The sequence below is a fragment of the Rhipicephalus microplus genome, chromosome 1 (genome assembly GCF_043290135.1).
Source record: "Rhipicephalus microplus isolate Deutch F79 chromosome 1, USDA_Rmic, whole genome shotgun sequence".
NCBI lineage: Eukaryota > Metazoa > Arthropoda > Arachnida > Ixodida > Ixodidae > Rhipicephalus > Rhipicephalus microplus.
Genome location: NC_134700.1, coordinates 250,884,305 through 250,900,947, shown reverse-complemented (window position 1 = coordinate 250,900,947; position 16,643 = coordinate 250,884,305). Strand labels below are relative to the sequence as shown.

Below are 16,643 nucleotides of genomic sequence, written 5' to 3'. Positions count from 1 at the left end.
TCGCAAGCACAGCGATGCTGATTGCCTGTCACGCTCACCAGTGGAATCTGCACTTGTGGAAGATGAAGACGACTTTTCGTTTCTTGGAGCCGTGAGCACCGCAGACATGACTGAACATCAACGATCTGACGCGGAGTTGCTTCAGCTGATCAAGCATCTGGAAGGGCAACCCGTGGGTGTTCCTCGAGTTTTTGTCCGGGGACTGACCTCGTACCTGATGAGATACAAGAGAAACTTCGAGCACAGCAGGGAGAAATTCCTACTCGTCGTTCCTTCAGGCTTGCGACCCAAAATCCTGGAAGCCTGCCACGATGACCCAGCAGCAGGACACCTCAAAGTGAGCAAAACATTGGCTTGCATCCGCACCAAGCACTACTGGCCAAAATTACTGGATGCTGTACAGCATTATGCGAGGACATGTAGAGATTGCCAGAGACGCAAGACGCCTCCATTGAAACCTGGAGGATTTCTCCAACCAATAGAACCCCCTAAATCTCCGTTTGAACTAGTAGGAATGGATCTACCTGGTCCATTTCCTACGTCATCCATGGGCAACCGATGAATAGTAGTGGCAACAGACTACTTAACCCGGTATGCCGAGACAGCCTCTCTCACCAGGGGCACGGCTATAGAAGTCGCAGAATTTTTTTGGTGCACGGCATGGTGCACCAAAGGTAGTTATCACGGATCGAGGAACTGCATTCACAGCCGATCTGACACAGTCCATTATGAAACTTACCCACACATGTCATAAAAACAACGGCTTACCATCCCCAAACGAATGGGCTAACCGAGCGACTCAATAGAACTCTAACCGATATGTTGTCCATTTACGTTGACTTGGAGCACCGTACGTGGGACAAGATACTGCCGTATGCCTCTTTCGCTTATAATACTGCTGTGCAGGAGACTACTAAAGTGACGCCATTCCAGCTAGTCTATGGTCGAACAGTTACCACACCGTTAGATGCAATGCTGCCTGTAAGCGACAATACAGGGCACAAGCCTGACATCAGCGAGTTCATTCAGCGAGCCGAAGAAGCACGGCAGTTGGCGCGATATCACATAAAACAACAACGCGTGGATGCAAACCATTTCAACCTTCGGCAAAGAGGAGTCGACTATGCACTAGGCGACCGAGTCTCTTTTCACTGTGCTTCTTAAATAGGTAAAATTGTATTTAATTTTACAGCTTGCATCCTGTTGCTGCTACCATTGTGTACAAATCTTGCTGACCTAGTTACCATGTGTTTTACTTGCAGAGGGAAGTGAAGAAGGAGCGCCTGGACAAGGTTGTGCGTCGTCTGGTTGCGTCTGCAGCAGCAGAGGAGGATACCGAACTGCCACCGTCATCTCGGCAGTAACTGCAGCAGGATTGGGGCCCACGTTAGTGTGTGTGCTCGCGATGGTGTCGCCTGCACTGAAGCTCCCTTGTGAAACGAGACTGAGCACCTGCACACTCATTCGTGTGCCACCCAATTTTCGAGGCATTCTCTGTGCCCTCTAAGGAACTATATGGAGGCGGGACCTCTGAAAGTGCACTGCAGGAAGTGTGTGTGTCTCCTCTTGTACAGCCATTGTTGTTCAGCGCTTCATGAATCCCACCTCAACATTTGTATGCATCACGTTGCCCATCATGCATTTCATCAGGGAGCCACTGTTCACCACCAACTGTCCCCTGCATCTTTCTTTGCCAAATGTTGTTGACTTCCTGAAGCAGCAAATATGGATTGCTATGTTTCTTATAAGCTGTTTTTTTTTTTTTTTTGCATTCACCTCTTTGATTTATGCACTTCTGCACATTTGCATATGCCTGCAATGTGCATGTCATAGCTGCCATAGATTTTTTTTTCTTTTTCAAAAAGAAAGTACAAAACTGATGTAAATTGAAGAGGACCTAATACTGGGCAGCTTTACGCGTTGCTGTGCAGGTTAGTAGCCACATCATTTTGGGAAGTGTTTCTTTAGTCAGCTTGTGTGGGGCATAATATGTTACCACATATTACAAGATTTGAGCTTGTATGCTGCCAGATTAGGGCAATAATGTCAAGTGATTTGGGCACTGTATTTAAAATATGTCATGATACAGTGCTGCAACCACATTGCATTTCTAATGAGGTGATGGCACAAGCTTACTTTTTCTTCTGCCATGATGAGTCTCTCTCTTTTAGGTTGTGGGTCATTCGTGTAGACCTGGCACTGGCCCTTCGTGTGGGTTGGCTACATTATTGTCGATATCGATGGGCAAGGGTACCTCATGCAAAGCATTTGAGGTGTGTCTGTCGAGGCTTTCGTTATTTATTTATATGTGACATGTCACTTTTGTTGGCTTGCATTGTTTTAGTATCAAGTGGTTGCACTTTTACACATTTCTCTTTTAGTGTGCCTAGCTCTTCTGCACTTCTCCCTTCCTGCCTTTTGTGTTGTACGCGTTTTTTCGACCGGTGCATTTTCCCCCCCCCCAACTGTGGAAGCTCGAAGGGAGAAATAGTCACCAACCCGAGTGTAGCATGAAGCCACAGGAACTTAGCATGTGTTCCTTAGAATGAAAGCTTTGCAGTTGAAAGAGAATTCGTCTTTGTCTTGGGACTGAACCCAAGACCTTTCCAAAGCAGCTGCTCTACTATTGAACTAACCAGAGGCTTGCAGATCGCAGAACTAAGTCGAATTGATCTACAACTCTGAGCAGATGGCTACCGGTTTAATATAAGAACTCTGATGGTATAAAACTCGAAAAATGTTCAGATTCACGTAGCTCATTTTGCACCATTTCAATGAATTTTTCATGTTGCAACTGTTGCAGGAAAAGGCACTCGCACAGTCTCTAGAGGTCTTTTCTTAATTGTGTTGCGCCATACCTCTGATTTTAGTTTTTGAGAATCCAGATGCCAGCCACTTCAAGTCATTGTATATAAATACTCAGTGATTTTAAAAGAAAACAGAAATGGATTTTCGAAGTGTGTTAAGTTGTTTTATTGCTCGAACGACGTATGGCATCTCGAGTGCACAGTCTTGGGAATATACACCATTTCTGTTCTTCATACAGTTGCAACTTAACCATCGTCTGTACATAACAAAAGCCTTTGCTCTGTTCACATTGATAGGATCAGCATGTTTCATCTTTCTTTCCCTGGTGTTAAGCCATGTCTTCATGTATTAAACGTTATTTTTGACAAAAACCATTCATGTTTCACTGCCTGTTGCTTTAACTAGTGCTAGTACAAAAACAAGCTAGTTTTAGCACATGTCCAGGTATAACTATGCACACCTGGAAGTGGTTCCCAATTTTTCTTAAAGTATGCGAGCATGGGCTCGCTTTATGAACACATCATTATCTTGAAAAAAAAAATTCTGTTCTCCCACTCATTTTGCTCATTGGCCTCCGAAACTTTCGTTAGGGTCTTCTGAAAGGATGCAAGATAAATGACACGCTTCGAGCTAGTAACTACAGCAACGCCACTGAAGACGTGACCTAGAAACAACGTGTTGCTTGTCTTTGTGGTTGCTTTCATGCTGTGGCAAACACGATACTATTGTTAAAGCGGTCCTGCAACACTTTTCAAAGTAGCCATGAAATTGATTCACAAGAAGAGCTTATTGCCACACGAATTCACCGCTGCAAAAATTTTGAGAATCTGTCCAGTGCGAGTGGAGTTACGATTTGTCGCACGCTGCAATTCCATTTTCTCTTCTCGCGTGCTGACGAAAGCACTGAAAACTAAGCAGGGATGGTTGGCATGGAGGAAGAAAAGACGTCACGTGCACTTGGAGACCTTCAGCACTTTCCTTTTTTTTTTCCCGAATGCACAACTTTTCAGTGCGAATGCTCGCGCAAGCGTGGACAAGTCGGCAGCTTCCACGGCGGCCCCAGTAACGACCGAGCACGCCATGCTCAAATCAGCCAATGGCTGATACTTGGTTTGGGGTGCAGTGATTTTTGAGCCTGTTGTGTCATTTGTCGAAAGAAGAGAAAGAGATCTTTAGCTAAATTTGAAAATTTATTGTACATTTCAAGCCATGTCTTGCGCTATAATATTTGGCACACATGTTCTTGGGAGCCTCAACTATCAATCAGCAGTGTTTTCTGACCTTGCTCAAAAAATGTTCCAGATCCCTTTAATAATGCGCAAGTGGAATATATAAAAAATGTGTGCTTAAGGCAAATATAAAAATTAGTGTTTTCCTTTACTTGCTCACCTCTTGGGTATCAAGCTGATAGGATATTAAAATTTTTAAGCTACAAGGGCTGGCAGGTGTGAGATACGAAAAAGGTTTTTTTAGTTTGTACACTACCTTCTTTTTTTCTCCACGGTCTCTGGAGAACCTGAAGTTCTATCAAGACAATGATCATGTCTTGTCTTACCATTACGAGCAAGAGACAATCACAGCATATCTAGCGACCTCACAATATTCGTTAGAATAAAACTGCACTCTGGAAGGGCAGCCCGATTCCTGATATAGGAGTGTGATGTGCCAGGCACACTACTGCCTGGTTCAAATAGAAGGCTTGTGGAGAGAGTTAATCGCACCCGTTTCAACAAAGCAGCATGTAGAGGTTGTATCAACAAGTCGGAAAAATTCCAATAAGATTGTCAGCACTGCATTTTCTATCATCCTCAAATGCAGTCTAATCAACTTCTGATTGTTGCCTGCAATTTACCATGTATGAATGGGACACACTATGGCGTGGTAGCTAATACTATACTGTCACAGTGGCGACTCCACAATTCTATACTACGATATAATTTTTTCTCTTGACAGCTGTATTCTCAGTGAAAGTTATGACTTGGGTACTTCAGAATATTTTGTAGCAATATGCTGGCGGGCTGTCCCGCGAGTCTCGCCGACCCCGAAGAACAATGGCTTTACTGGCAGACGATGGTGCGAAGCGCGTCTTTTCAAGACCAACAACGGGCAGTCCAGAAGGTCCACGATGACGCCACAAGGCTCGGCCTGACGGTACCGACGTGGACGCGGCCCGCCTCGGTCTGAAAAGACTGGGCTTCAGGACACAAATAAAGTTTTGTGAATGAATGAATAGTATAGAAAGTCTGCCTCGGTGGAATAGCAGCCAAGGTGCTCGGCTGCTGACCCAGAAGCCGTGGGTTCGATCTTGGCCGTCATGGTCACATTTTGATGGAGGCGAAATGGTAGAGCCCAGTGTATTGTGCGTTGTCATGGCACACTAAAGAACACCAGATGGTCGAAATTTCTGGAGCGCTCAACTATGGCATCTCTCATAATCATATCATGGTTTCGAGCGTTAAACCCCAAATATTACTATAGCAGTATACAAATGCTGGACAAGATGGTGCACGTTCAACTTGAACAAATCTGAATGCAAGTATGGATAACATTGTAGAGGAGTGCCAATACAGCAGGCACACGTATTGTCCATTCACTGTTTTGTACCAACCTAGATTAAGAGTAAAGTTTAGTTCAACTAGTCTTTTCACCATAATTTGTCCTAATAAGTGTCCCTTTAAAGTCTGATGCAGAGTGTATCAGTAACAACTGTTCCATCAAGGCACATACAAGAAACACATGTTATGGCACAAGTGTTCTTGCCAAACTGTATACTTTTTAAAAAATCTATGAAGAAAATTTATTGGTCACGTAACCAGGCAAAACTTTGCACATTGTTGCCGCAGGTGTTCGACTTTCTGTGGGCATAGTGATGGAAATGTTCTGCTAAGAGCTTCTTCAAAATGCCGCTGTTCTACACAAGGGGCACTAAATCCAAGTTCACTCATGGCTTGCAGGCCAGCCTGAAAAAGAAAAGCAAAGTTCAGGTTGCAAGGAAGAGGACAGGCCTTAGCAGGGTTGAGCAAATGTAAAATAGGACTTATTCAAGAGATTGAATAAATAATCTCTAACAATGAAATGAAAAGTGAATAAATACAAAATCAAACATTTATTTAGAAAGTTCCACATTTTGAGGGCGAAACAAAGCTGCCACTCATGCTTTAGGGGACTATATGTAGTTTTTCTGACCAGTATAATGATGCCAGCTATAAAACTTTAGTGCTTTTGTTTTTGAATAGGTCACCTTATAGAGCTCCAGAAAGTTTTGCCTTTCTGGTTCCATTGAACCCACCAACCTGTAGTAAGTTGTTTTGACTTGAACCTATAGCAGGTAGCATAGCAATTTTATCTGCTCATCAAGGCGCACAAATATTGCCTATAAAATGGCAGGCGCTGAGTAGAGAACCCAGATTTGGCTTTGGGTTGTATAGTTTCAAGCATGAACAGTACTGCATCACTCAATGCCGTTATCAGATACACATAGAGATTTCATTGCTTTTATGTAGCGGTGTGGCTGTTTTTCATTGATTTCTCAACGGAAAAAGGTTTAGCCTAACCCCTCCTGGGAGAAAATTGCTATGCCATGTCAGTTGCCCAGCTCAGTATGTAGAAGAATAACTGGAGTCCATGGCTTAACAGCTACATGAAAGGATTACGGTAGCCTCTATCCCCAAAAGACATATGAGCCCACAATATAACAAAGGTCGTAGGAGCGCTCGTGTTTGCAAGTTACAGAGGCAATTCGGGAGCAACCTAGACATGGTGTATGCAGATGTCGCCAGATGCAGTACAAACAAGTAAGCCCTCACAGATGTAGGAGCGGCCGCGGAACAAGGCTTTCAGACTTGTGCCACGGCTCGAGCTGCGTCGCATATACCGCTGAGGCTTCAGCCGTCGCACTTGCTCTTACACATTCCAAGGTGACATGTGGACTCCTTCTCACCGGAAGACTATCATGCAACAACATTGACCTATTACGACCCGACCTAACACAGGATCATGCATTAGGTCGGGTCCAAATAGGTCGGTTCCCTTCTGCTGCCTAGGTCACGCAGGACTCGGTGGTAATAAAAACAGATGGCGCAGCTCGTGGTTTTACAAGCCGAGCGGTTGAGTGCACTTTCTTAATGCGAGACATCCTTGAGCACCAAGGACTTGAGTAGTACGGTCCACCACACTTATACAAACACACACATATCCCAATCTTCCTTTGAATCATTGCCAGAACAGGCCAACTGAAATTAACTTGCTGCAAATACCTGTCCAAAATTCCCAAGGGGAGCAGTAGAGGGCTCTGCTTGCCAGCGATGATCTCGGGGTGCAGCTAATGCTTTTCGACCAGGCGCAGTAAGCCTCTCAAACCAGTGGCGCCCCGAAATGGGAACCCCACCTACCTACTCTGTTCTCTCTCTCTCTCACACGCACGCACGCATGCACGCACACACACACACACATATATGAAGTAATACTCCAATCTTACCTCAAATTTACAGTAAGGAGTTCTGACATAGCTTCCTAAATGTTCATAATGCTCTGAATGTTTAAAAAAGAGAGTGCATGTCTAGACTGCAATTACTGCACACATATGATCTTGCATATGGTTCTAAAACTAAATGAGTGGTTCCCACTTACCACGTGACAAAGATGCACAAGATCAGCTGCGGTGAAGTACTCAGTTCTGTTTGCAAGGGACATCAAGTCCACATCTCCTAGTGCCATTTTTGCAGTGCTAACTTTGAGTATCTGTTCTCGAGTCTGCAAGAAAACAATCAACGTATTGAGTACCTGTATTGCTCAAGTGGTGCGAAAATAGTTTGGTCTTACGAAGGCCTCTTTCAATTAAGAACGATAAGGCAAAAAGCAGCAGAAGAAGTCATTTGTGAGTGTTTATTCATGAAAAAAATAATCTAGTAAATTTTGTTGGGGCAATTTAATTGAAGATTAAGAAAACATTGGTCGCGTGATAAAAAAAAAGACTTCACAAACCAAAAAAATGGAGCAGAAAGTGATGAATCGGGTAGCCATGAAGCAGGGATCAGGTCCCACTCATTGTACTGTAGAGCTAGCATGCATTTCTTGGGAAAGAGTAAGTTAGGCATTTACTTGTGAAGTGTAATTTTCAGCAAAACTACTCTTGAGATACTTTATTGAATGATAACTCTCCATTGCTGCAGAGCAGAAAACTGCAAAAAGCAGTGCTGTTAGTCCTAAAAAGACCATAGATGGTTGCTGGACAAAGCATTAGCATAATCACTTGAGCATCCGGTGGTGGAACGTAGACAATCAGGTCAAATCTTCCAGGTCTTAGTAAAGCTTCATCAACTGCATCAGGGTTGGCTGTTGTAGCTACCAAGATGACATTCTGCTGATCCTGCGACCAAAGAACCGTGCCTTCATTTGTTGCGCTTGATATCTTGGCACACCGCACACTTTCATGCATGCGCTGACAGCAAGAAATTAAATTTTTTGATTGTATGTGTTCTAGTAACATTGCTTTATGTTCAGACTACTGCTCATCAATTGAAGCAATTTTGGGAAATCAGTCAAATAAGATAACTTAAATTGGCGAGTGACTCTCAAAGTGTGCTTGTAACCTGGTTAATCTAACCACCAATTGCTGTACTTCCCTGCATTGTGCACTCCCAAATATATTCTTCCATTGAGAAAAACTCACCTGAGTGTGTCCGCTCCTTTGAAGCACTCCACTACCTGTAAGCAGTACATCATATAATTGATCGAAGCATTCAAAATCAAATTCAAAACATTCAAAACCTTCCAACCCGTCTGTCTCATCTGTCACGTTAAAAAATTGCACTCAGCTTGAAACAGCAGTAAGAACCAATTTACTTAGGTATGTTGACTGTGAACTGTCATCTTTTTCTTTTGCCCACTTCTCATGTATGGTAATAATTCTCTAAGATCCTTGAGGTCAGGCCCATAGCAAGGGCAGGTGTCCTAGCCACCCCCATCCCCCGAAATTCTGATGGAGAGGGAAAAAGAAAATACTCTTAAAGAAAATGATGAAAATAGGCATTTTTTTTTTTAAATAGTCAAGGTCTTCATCAAGTGCCCCCTTCCCTGGAAGAAGAAGAAACAAAGAAAAATCCTGGCTATGGGCCTGCTTGAGGTACGAATAAATCAAAATGAAAAAAATGGTGTATTTCACTAACCGATCCCATCAATCTCGCACAAGAGTGCGGAGAGAATGCGTTCTTGTGATCCTGAATGCTCTCCGGACCTGCGACCGACAAGAGTGTCCAAGTCATCCATGAAGATGGCGCTAGGTGCTCGAAGCCTTGCTTGCCGAAAGACCTGCGAATTGCAGCATGCAACAGCAAGGGTGGTTCAAAATGGCATACTGAACCTTAAAAAACGCCATATTACTTTCTTTTTTTTTTTTTTGAAAACATGGGCACATCTCTTGTATAATGGTAGGCACCAATGACCTTTACACCAGGAATGCACTCCTCTCACAGCTTTGCAATCTGAACCATTATCCACTTCCCATCTGTTCAGGTAAAAAGCTAAAAAAAGCGAACCTTAAGTAAAAGAACCATACTTACTCTTTTAGAGACGGTGCGAATGCATTCAGAAGATGGGGAGGCACACAGCACGAGCACTCGTGCTGTGTGCCTCCTCTTTGCTTTGTGTCTGTGTTTACCCCCGCGCTCCCAGTTCGCTGAACCATCATGTATTACCCTTGTGTTACTCTATATCTTTCTTTGAAAGGTATTTACGAGCCTTGCAGTTTCGGTGTTGGTCTTGTGTAGCACAAAAATACTATTTCAATTAAGTTTTTCATTATTTAGAGCACCGATTTTCATATAATGGACTCCAAAGTTCAAAAGAAATAGAATGCCCGTGCATCCATATGCATGTCTGCATATGTAGCAAAGTGGGCAATGTTTTTATCTTTGAGCCATATATGCAAGTAATATGAAATGTATTTGCAATGACACATTTAGGAATTCGTTACCCATTGCCACATTGCCTAAAATGATAATTTCATGATATTTTTGGCATCAACACGTACAAGAAATGCAATCTTGATTTTGATCACGAAGTTGACTTGGCCACAAAATTTGATATCAGCATGAAGGATACAAAGCTACAGTAACAGAGCATGCACAAGCATAGTTTATGCTTTCATTATGTGCCATGCACATTGTACAGTGCCTATCGATTGCAACACAACATCAATATTTTCAATATATAGACTGGTATTTGCAAATGCTCGAGACCACCACCGCATGCCGCTATGAAGCTGGCCACTAGACACAATATTGGCTCTGATTTGAGCCAAAATTATGCTGATGTCACACAAATAGAAGGTGTTGTAAACAAAAATATCTGCATTACATGGCCCTAAATTATCAGATTTCAATCTGTGAGGACTGTACATGATGCTGCAGTGACCTGGCCCTAATGTTCAGCCCATAGCAATGAGTCGTGGATGCATCCATTTTTTTTCAAGCGGGGTTTTCAGACAAGCAGAACTTAAGCTTACCTCAGACACAACCTTCTCTGAATCCCCAACGAAAGGGGAGTAGACGTCAGCTGCTCCCAAAGAAAAGAGTGTGACACCTGGACAACTACTAGCAGCTGCAAGAGCGATGACAGTCTTGCCACATCCATGAGATCCTACTAAAAGCACACCTCTTGGTTGGGACACTCCAAGCCGCCCAAAGGCCGATGGATTCAGTAGAGGGCCCTCCATGGCCTACATAACAACACAGGTATGAGGTACGAGCATGAATTTATTGCAGTAAAAAGTGTACAAAGCTATGTCTGCTGCACATGGAAATGTATGGTGTCAATGCTTCAGCACTCTTTCACATTTGAGCATACACAACCCTACAATGAAGATTTGCAATGCAAGTGTATGAAGCTCAGAGATAAAAGTTGGCAGAGTGCCAAGGTGAGTGAGGTGAGCAGCACAGCTGTTACAGCTGATGATGGATGTCCTCAATAACAATAGGCACAGTTGGTGTGGTGCCTATTCTTGTGCTACAGCACCTGCACAGGTGGCATGGCGCAAGCAGAGAGTTTCGGAGCATGATATAATTCTGCTTGGACAGGTAATGTTTAACACTACACTTAGGCATGCTCAAATTAAAGTTACATTTTTTGAAATAAAGACAATTCCTCTCTGATTTTATTATAGAGGTAGTGAAAGGTAAAGCCAAATCCTCTTGCACCTTCCTTGTTCTTGGAAATGGAACAGAAGATGTAAAAATGGGGGCAAATTCACGGTACATGACCAAGTAGGACACTGCTTAAAACAAACTTTCATTTCATTTCTTTATTTCCCTAAAGACTCAATAGGGGATTATTAAATAGTAGTATTGTTTTAGGTGCTGTTATCAATACTCGGAAAAAGAAATATTGAAGTTGAGCCATAAGTATGAATAAAGACGTGGTTCAGGAAGCTAGTGTGAAATTTCTGTAAAAGGGATTTCGTGCATAATTACCACCAATACGAAAGAGCCTTGGTCAAACCACAACATGAAGCTCAAACACCCATGTACTCAAGCTTGCAACATCAAAACACACAAGGCACCCAATCAGCAACCTCTGCTACTTTCAAAAGTTAGTTCGAGGCACGCAGATGTCGCTCCAACACGAAGTCTGGTGAGAAGGTGGATAGATCACACCGAATGTGTAATCCTAAAAAGATGGTGAACCAAGTTTTGGGCAGAAAAAAATACATTCCTGCTAAACTTATCAAGGCTTCTGTAATGTGGCATTCCACAGAACTTATAGACAGCCAGAGATACAGCACATCAGAGTTCTTGGGAAACAAGGTTGCTAATAAGCGGTCAAGCACTGTTTACACCTGATGCAGTGCACACCATTACAACTTATTTCAGTCACATCAATGCCTGTTTCCATGTACTTACAATCTGAGGGACCCGGCGCATCTTTAGAAACTATGCTTTGGTTAACCTTCCAATTAATGTTTCTGTCATATTAACATGCAAAGATGGATTGGTCTTAATTGAGCCACATAATGTATATACTTAATCTTCACAAGTCTTGCAAGTACATCAAACTATAAAACTATTCCTTTGCACTGATTGCCCATCAGCTACATGATTTGGAGTCACCCCGCAGAAAGATTCTATTTGCCCAATATTGGCCTACACAACAAATAAAAAAAACCTAAAAGAAAACCACTCCAATACTCACTGTTTGAAGTTTCTTTCTTAAGCATTCAATGCCTCCAAGCTGTTTCCAAGAAAATCGTGGAACTACTTCAACTGCAAACTCAAGACGGCTGTTCAAGTTTGACTGAACAGTTGTAAGAGCAGTTTTGAAGTCTTCGACAGTAACAAGTGCTTCTTTGTCACTTGAAGGCTATAATGGGATGGAAAATATGCAAATTAGAACAAACGGTGATGTGAATATTAGTCACATCTCCAGCATCAGCATATTTTATGTCAAATGCAAGAAAAAGGCCTCTCCATATACAATTTGCCCTGTCCTGCACAAGCTGATTCCACTCTACGCTTGCAAGTTAATTTATCTCATCCCCCTATCTGACACATTGCCACCTTTGGCTATGTTTCCTATTTCTTAGTCTCTATTCTGTTGCTTTAACTAACCATTGCTTATATGTGTCCCAAAACATGCAGCCTTCCCAGGTCCACATATTTTTCTGTTAATTTCAGCTAGTACACTGGCACCACAATTTAGTTACATACATTGGTACATATGCAGTACTAAACCACAACAAAAGCTGCCAAAACTAATGCTTCTTTAGATAGCAGTCCATGGTAGAAAAATAACTGACACAAGATGTTTCATAACATGTTTATGAAATGCTATACTGGTTGTTTATTGAACTCAAAGGGCACTAAGGGCAAACAATGTTGTGCTACAGTGCTAGGTCAGACGCTGAGCTGTGCTCCCAACTAGGGCTGCAGAAGTTGCGTCTTTTCTTTTTCTCCTCTTGACAGATGACGCTTCTGAAAGTCAAGAAACCTCACTAGCGAATTTTCTCACTGACTGATTAATCTCGTTGACATGAGATGACCCACTCAATTAGGAAATTGCGACTGCCAATGACCTGTCTTTCTGAACTTGAAAGAGGACCAACACAGAATTTTTAAACTGCTTAAGAATAAGTTGACTTCACGCTTAAGGTACAAAGCCTCAATTTCATCAGTGTAAGAAATAACGATATTGTTTCTAACTCGGTTACCTTAAAATATGCTCGAAGTGCAGCATGGCTCTGGGCATGAAGCAGGTTTTAAGGTAACAACAATATTGCCACAAAAACAATAACTGCATGTTGTATCTCGCATAGAACTTTTTTTTGATACTGCACTTGCTACATTCCTGTAATGATTGCTTTTAATGCTGACTAGCAGATGCTAATCGAGACCAGAAGGTATTGGGTATGCAGTGTTACAAAAAAGAAGTGCACAGAGAATATATGGCAATTATTGTTAGAGGGCACAATAAGTCTCTACCGTTGCTTATTTTTCATCAAAATGTTATGTCAAAATGGCACTCCTTCAGTGTTTTATGAAATCAGGAGGTCGCAAAATTTCCTAAAACCACAAGTTAAGTGAAAATAGAATATACTGAGTGGGTAAAAAAGTAGCCCACTTGGCGCAAAGTAGCCACCAACGGCCACCCTTGCATGAGGTGTCACACAAGCTAAAGGTGGCTGGCCAAATAGGTGCTAAGCTTGTGCTCTGCATATGTGGCAAGCTTAGTGTGGTGTGCTACAGCGTCAACATTGAAGGGCCTAAAAATTTAGCAAGCATGCAATAAGAAATGCACTATGTTGAATGTGGGCAGGTGATCGTGCAATCATGTGTGAGTGATTGTGCCCAAGATACCTTTGACCCTGAGGCGATCTTACGGTGGCCAAACAGGCTAATGTATACATGATCAGCTGAGGTAGAATGCTTACGTTCTAAAAGGCTTTGTTTCCAGCCATTCAGCTCAAAATCATAAAAATTGCGGATGTCACCCAATTCTTGATAAGTGCATGGTCATGGAGCTTTATAATGAGCAGCACACACACTAGATAAGTGAAGCCTTCCACATTCGCACGGTGTTTCTAGTGCAAGTGTGCCTTCTATTCTCCTTCACTGCAGTGAAATTAGATATCTTGGTGGTACTAGTGTAACAGCCTCCTGATGTGTTCGAGCTGTAGCATGGCCTGTAACACATGTATGTGCATTTCTGCATGTGTTTTCATGTTCCACAGAGATACCTAGTTCCGATAGAATATGCGCTTGTTTGACAATAAACCTTGGTTGTTAGTGAGAACCGTGCGTGTGTCTTCATGTCATCCCATCGTGAGTGCTGTTTCATTCATTGACTTAATAATAAATGTAGTTTTATGTCCCCCAACAACCGCATGATTATGAGGGATGTTGTAGTAGAGTGCTCCAGAAGTTTTGACCATCTGGTGTTTTGCACAGACATTGCACAGAACACAGGCCTCTGCCGTTTCACTTGCACCAAAATGTGCCTGCCAAAGCCAGGATTGAACCTATGACTTTTAGGTCAGCACCCGAGTACCATAACCACTGATCTACCGTGACAGACCATCTATTTATTAATAAAGCTCGCATTAGTAGGGTAGCTTAAAAGCAAAGTTGCAAAGTCAACTCACAGTTCGCTTTATGGCAGCCATAAGAGATTCACGAAGAAGAGTCATTATGTCTCCAAGGACAAAGCCGGCTGTTGGTAGCACAAGATGGCTCAAGTCAATGCCTAATTGACTTCCAACAGTCCTCATGATGTCGGTCCTCTCTTGTGTTGACAAAGCACCAATAAACAACTGAAAGATAATAAGTCCAAAGCAGTTATACAGGCCAAAGAAAAATTCGAACTGGTGTTCTGCCGCAATTTATATGTCTAAACACCAAATTTGTTGTTCGATATCATGCAGCTGCATGTGTGTGGTGCGGCCGAAGCCCCATGCTATGCCACATACTGCGGGTCTGTATGCAGATTACTTAAACACCATGTGTAGTGCAATTAAAGAACATTCTAGACCTGGTGCAGAAGCAGAAACAGATAATCAGCATAAAACATAGGAGGGCACCGAGGCTTCCTAAGATAAATGCAAGGTGCAGTAATGGTTAGCAGTGCCTTCCAATACAGGGCTCTGACCACCCATCACCATAAGCCATGTATAAGTTTTCTTGCTCTAGAAGCCAGGGTGAAGAGAAGAGGCATTTTTTAAAAGCCCTGTCCAGAGCTGCTTCATTAATTAAAAAATATTATATTCTGCACATAAAGAGCAGTATATTAAGAAAAATCCAGGTGTTCCTTTACTACTGTCGCCCAATTACATTTACGTATAAAAATATCAAGTCCTGTCGGTCAATCACGGTCAATTGCATGGTCTCCGTGCAACGTATGTCTCTGTGTAGCATTGAAGGTGGCAGATACCACTGCAACCAAATGTAGTCAGAGCGATTTAAATCAGGTGTTCGACCTCACCATGAATACCACATAAGGTTGGACCAACTTGCGTATCACAACTGCACTTTGAACAGGAAAACAAGTCACCTCCTTGTCGAAGCGTCCCGGCCGCCGCATGGCCGGGTCGATGCTGTTCGGTCGTGTCGTCGTAGCGACAACGAAAACGCGCCTCCTGTCTTCCATGCCATCCATGAGCGTGAGCAACTGGGTGACCAGCCTGTTGGCGTGCTGCGACGAAGCCGAACCTCTTTTGACGCATAGGAGGTCTGCGTCCTCGATTAACACGATGCAAGGCAGTACTTCGCTGAGCGTCGCAGCTTCTGAAAAAATTGACCGAAGCAGGGCCTCGCTTTCTCCGGGACTTGAGCGGCATAGCTCCGGTCCTTTGACGGTCAGCAAGTGAGCACCGCACTTCTGCGCCACATGGCGAACGACGCTGGTCTTGCCTGTTCCCGGAGGTCCCGTTAGGAGAATTCCGCGGTGCAGTCGCAACCCGACCGCTTCGAGCGTCTTAGGATACGTGTGCGGAAACATGCACAGCTTCCCAAGCAGTGCCGTTGGCTCTCGCAGCGTCTGCTCCCAGATGTCTGAGAACACCATACGATCGACCGCAGCTGAGCTGTATGTGACGCCTGCAACCGTTAACTTGGTGTTAGCTGTCACTCTGCAGGCGTCAGCCGACGACGGCGAGACTTGGTCGACGACGATTGCATGCACCGCACATAAGCGAGAGAGAGGTCGACTAGAAGGGCAAACAAACGTCGACCCACTTTTCACGTAGTACTTCCGCAAGATTTTGGACAGCCAGTAGGAAAGTCGTTCCTGGCGCACTCCATGCCACTTGACCAAATCATGGACAGACCGAAGCACGACCGTCACAACAGCGCTGTCGGCAGGCTGACTTTTGTCGAGAGGTTCGACAAGAACGGTGTTGTCCCTAGTACCGCCATCATTATTCTGAAGTTCCACTGTACCGTCGACGTAGACAACGTCACTCGTGAACCGGTGAGGGTAGACGACGCATAAGTACGCTTTTCCGAGCACAGACACCTTGACGAGCGACCGTGGCATGCAGTTCATCGAAATTAAGTGTGCGACGGGGACCTCACAGACCTGCGATCCTGCAAGGCGATCTTCACTTCCAGCGTACGTTAATGTCATTGCTTCCTCATTACATGAAACCGCGAGTTGACTTAAGAGTCACAAAAGACGGCCGTGCGTTTGGTTTAGATTTCTATAACACGGCTGCTACAGCTAGACAAGCTAGACGACCACCAAACGTAAACACAAACACGTGCTACTGCCTCTCAATGCTGCCAGCAGCTATATTTTTCGTCAACTAAAACTGATGATAATAAAGTATTTGCGTACAATGCACTTAGGTA

General features: G+C 43.5%; 2 protein-coding genes across 3 annotated transcripts in view; one reads left to right on the top strand and one right to left on the bottom strand.

Annotated features, from left to right (window-relative positions):
• Positions 1-1,724, top strand: part of ash1 (histone-lysine N-methyltransferase ash1) — a 69,027-nt gene extending 67,303 nt beyond the window's left edge. For both annotated transcript variants that reach the window (XM_075893132.1, XM_075893126.1), the window contains one exon: positions 1,263-1,724. In XM_075893132.1, the coding sequence (XP_075749247.1) occupies positions 1,263-1,364 (102 nt within the window). In that variant the 3' untranslated portion in view covers positions 1,365-1,724. The remainder of the gene's footprint in view (positions 1-1,262) is intronic.
• Positions 1,725-5,580: 3,856 nt separating this feature from the next.
• LOC119186272 (uncharacterized) lies at positions 5,581-16,556 on the bottom strand. Its single transcript, XM_037434961.2, has 9 exons — positions 15,346-16,556; positions 14,441-14,608; positions 11,995-12,162; positions 10,313-10,525; positions 8,976-9,117; positions 8,480-8,514; positions 8,060-8,176; positions 7,438-7,560; positions 5,581-5,768 (listed from the first exon to the last, which is right to left on the bottom strand). Exons 1-9 carry the CDS (start codon positions 16,417-16,419, stop codon positions 5,613-5,615), a joined length of 2,196 nt encoding a protein of 731 aa, XP_037290858.2. The 5' UTR covers positions 16,420-16,556; the 3' UTR covers positions 5,581-5,612.
• Between the last annotated feature and the right edge of the window lie 87 nt (positions 16,557-16,643).